The sequence below is a fragment of the Cryptosporidium hominis genome (assembly GCF_000006425.1).
Source record: "Cryptosporidium hominis TU502 chromosome 8 CHRO018057, whole genome shotgun sequence".
Taxonomy (NCBI): Eukaryota; Apicomplexa; class Conoidasida; order Eucoccidiorida; family Cryptosporidiidae; genus Cryptosporidium; species Cryptosporidium hominis.
The window spans coordinates 1-1,523 of record NW_666651.1 but is presented as its reverse complement, the minus strand read 5'-3'; the positions used below and the strand labels follow the sequence as shown (position 1 = coordinate 1,523).

Genomic DNA, 1,523 nt, shown 5'->3' with positions numbered 1-1,523 from the left:
GGTTACTGTTACGGGGCTTTTCCCTAGTGTGAAGTAGTCGCCTGGCTGAGGTAGATACACCGGTGAGGTTTCGTTTATGCTCGTGGGATTCGTACGTTCCCAAATGGGGTTGTACTGGGTAGGAAGCTGTGACTACGATGTCCCCTGTGCGGGCATCCTTAGCTCGTGGCAGGTCGTTCGCTGTGGGTATCCTGGCTAGTAGGTAGTGCTAGTTCGCTACTGGCTATTGATGTTGCTGTTGTTCCCGTAGGGTTTCTTAGTAGTTGTAAAAAGTTGTATTTAATGATTTTGTTTCCTTATTTATTTCATCAATGGAACGCTCGTCCTCATTCAACGTTTCATCTCTATCTTTTTCACATAAAGATTGCAAGGGGCTATTTAAACCATCCATAATTGTTGAATCCCCAGAATTTGTATCTTTATTTGATTCTTCCCTGTTGCATTTCTTCTTGTTCAAGTTCTAATTCACTACTCTCTGAATCTTCAGTATTTGTTTCCTCATTACTAGTATCTGAATTGGTAACATCTGCAGAAGAATAAGAAGAAGTAGTAGTAGTAGAAGTGGTAGTAGTAGTAGTAGTAGTAGTAGTAGTAGTCGTCGTCTTCGTCGTCGTCGTTGATTGATTTTTTGAAGATATTGGCCTTTTTGTATTTGTTACACTTATTTGATTTGAAATATGAACCTTTTTTTCATTGTTACTCGACATTTTGTCAATATTGTTACTTTTTGAGCTTTCAAATTGATTTTCTATTGTATTGCTACTTACAACTAAAGGCTCTTTATCTCCAATATATCTAACTATTGTATCGTTAAAGTTAATTGGTTGGTAGTAAAGATGATCGTTAATTATTGGATTTTTAGCATTAAACCATTTAATTCCCATATTTGTATTAAAAAAGACAATTCCTGCAATTGGGTAACTCATTATCAATGGTATTACATATTTTTGAGTAATACTATTACTATGAGTAACTATAACAATCTTTCTTGTTTCAAACTTTAAACAATTATTTACAAGCCAATATAAAAATGATGAACTTGAAATTGTTTCAGAATTATTTCCAATTTTCGAATTAGTTAATTTTCCAGATTTTCCATAACCTGGTGGTGATACTGCTGCTACAGTAAAACCATTCTTATAAGCTTCATCTAATACTTTTGATTTTAACCAAGTATCCGCTATTAATTTTCCAATAAACAAAACTAAACCTTTTTCTTCACTCTGATCTTGCTTCATTAGTACTATTTCAATATCTAATTCTGATGAACAAGATAAAATTTGAGTTTTTGTAGTTATTAATGATTTTGTATTTTTTGTTATACTATTAGATGTTTGTACTTTATCATTATTTTCATAAATATTACTTTCAATAAATATATTATTTGTATCATATGATGAAAATACTATAATAATTATCAGTTAAATTATTATTTAAAAAAAAAAAAAATTTTAATTAATTTTAATATTAAATTAAACTTACCTAAAGATTGATAATAAAAATAACTAAAAATTGCTGGTACA

At 30.7% G+C, this 1,523-nt stretch overlaps 1 protein-coding gene across 1 annotated transcript; it reads right to left on the bottom strand.

Annotated features, from left to right (window-relative positions):
- Positions 1–419: 419 nt before the first annotated feature.
- Chro.80143 (hypothetical protein) lies at positions 420–1,238 on the bottom strand. The annotated part of the gene is made up of 1 exon (XM_659980.1): positions 420–1,238. The coding sequence occupies one exon, from the start codon at positions 1,236–1,238 to the stop codon at positions 420–422; it is 819 nt and encodes a 272-aa protein (XP_665072.1).
- Positions 1,239–1,523: the final 285 nt, after the last annotated feature.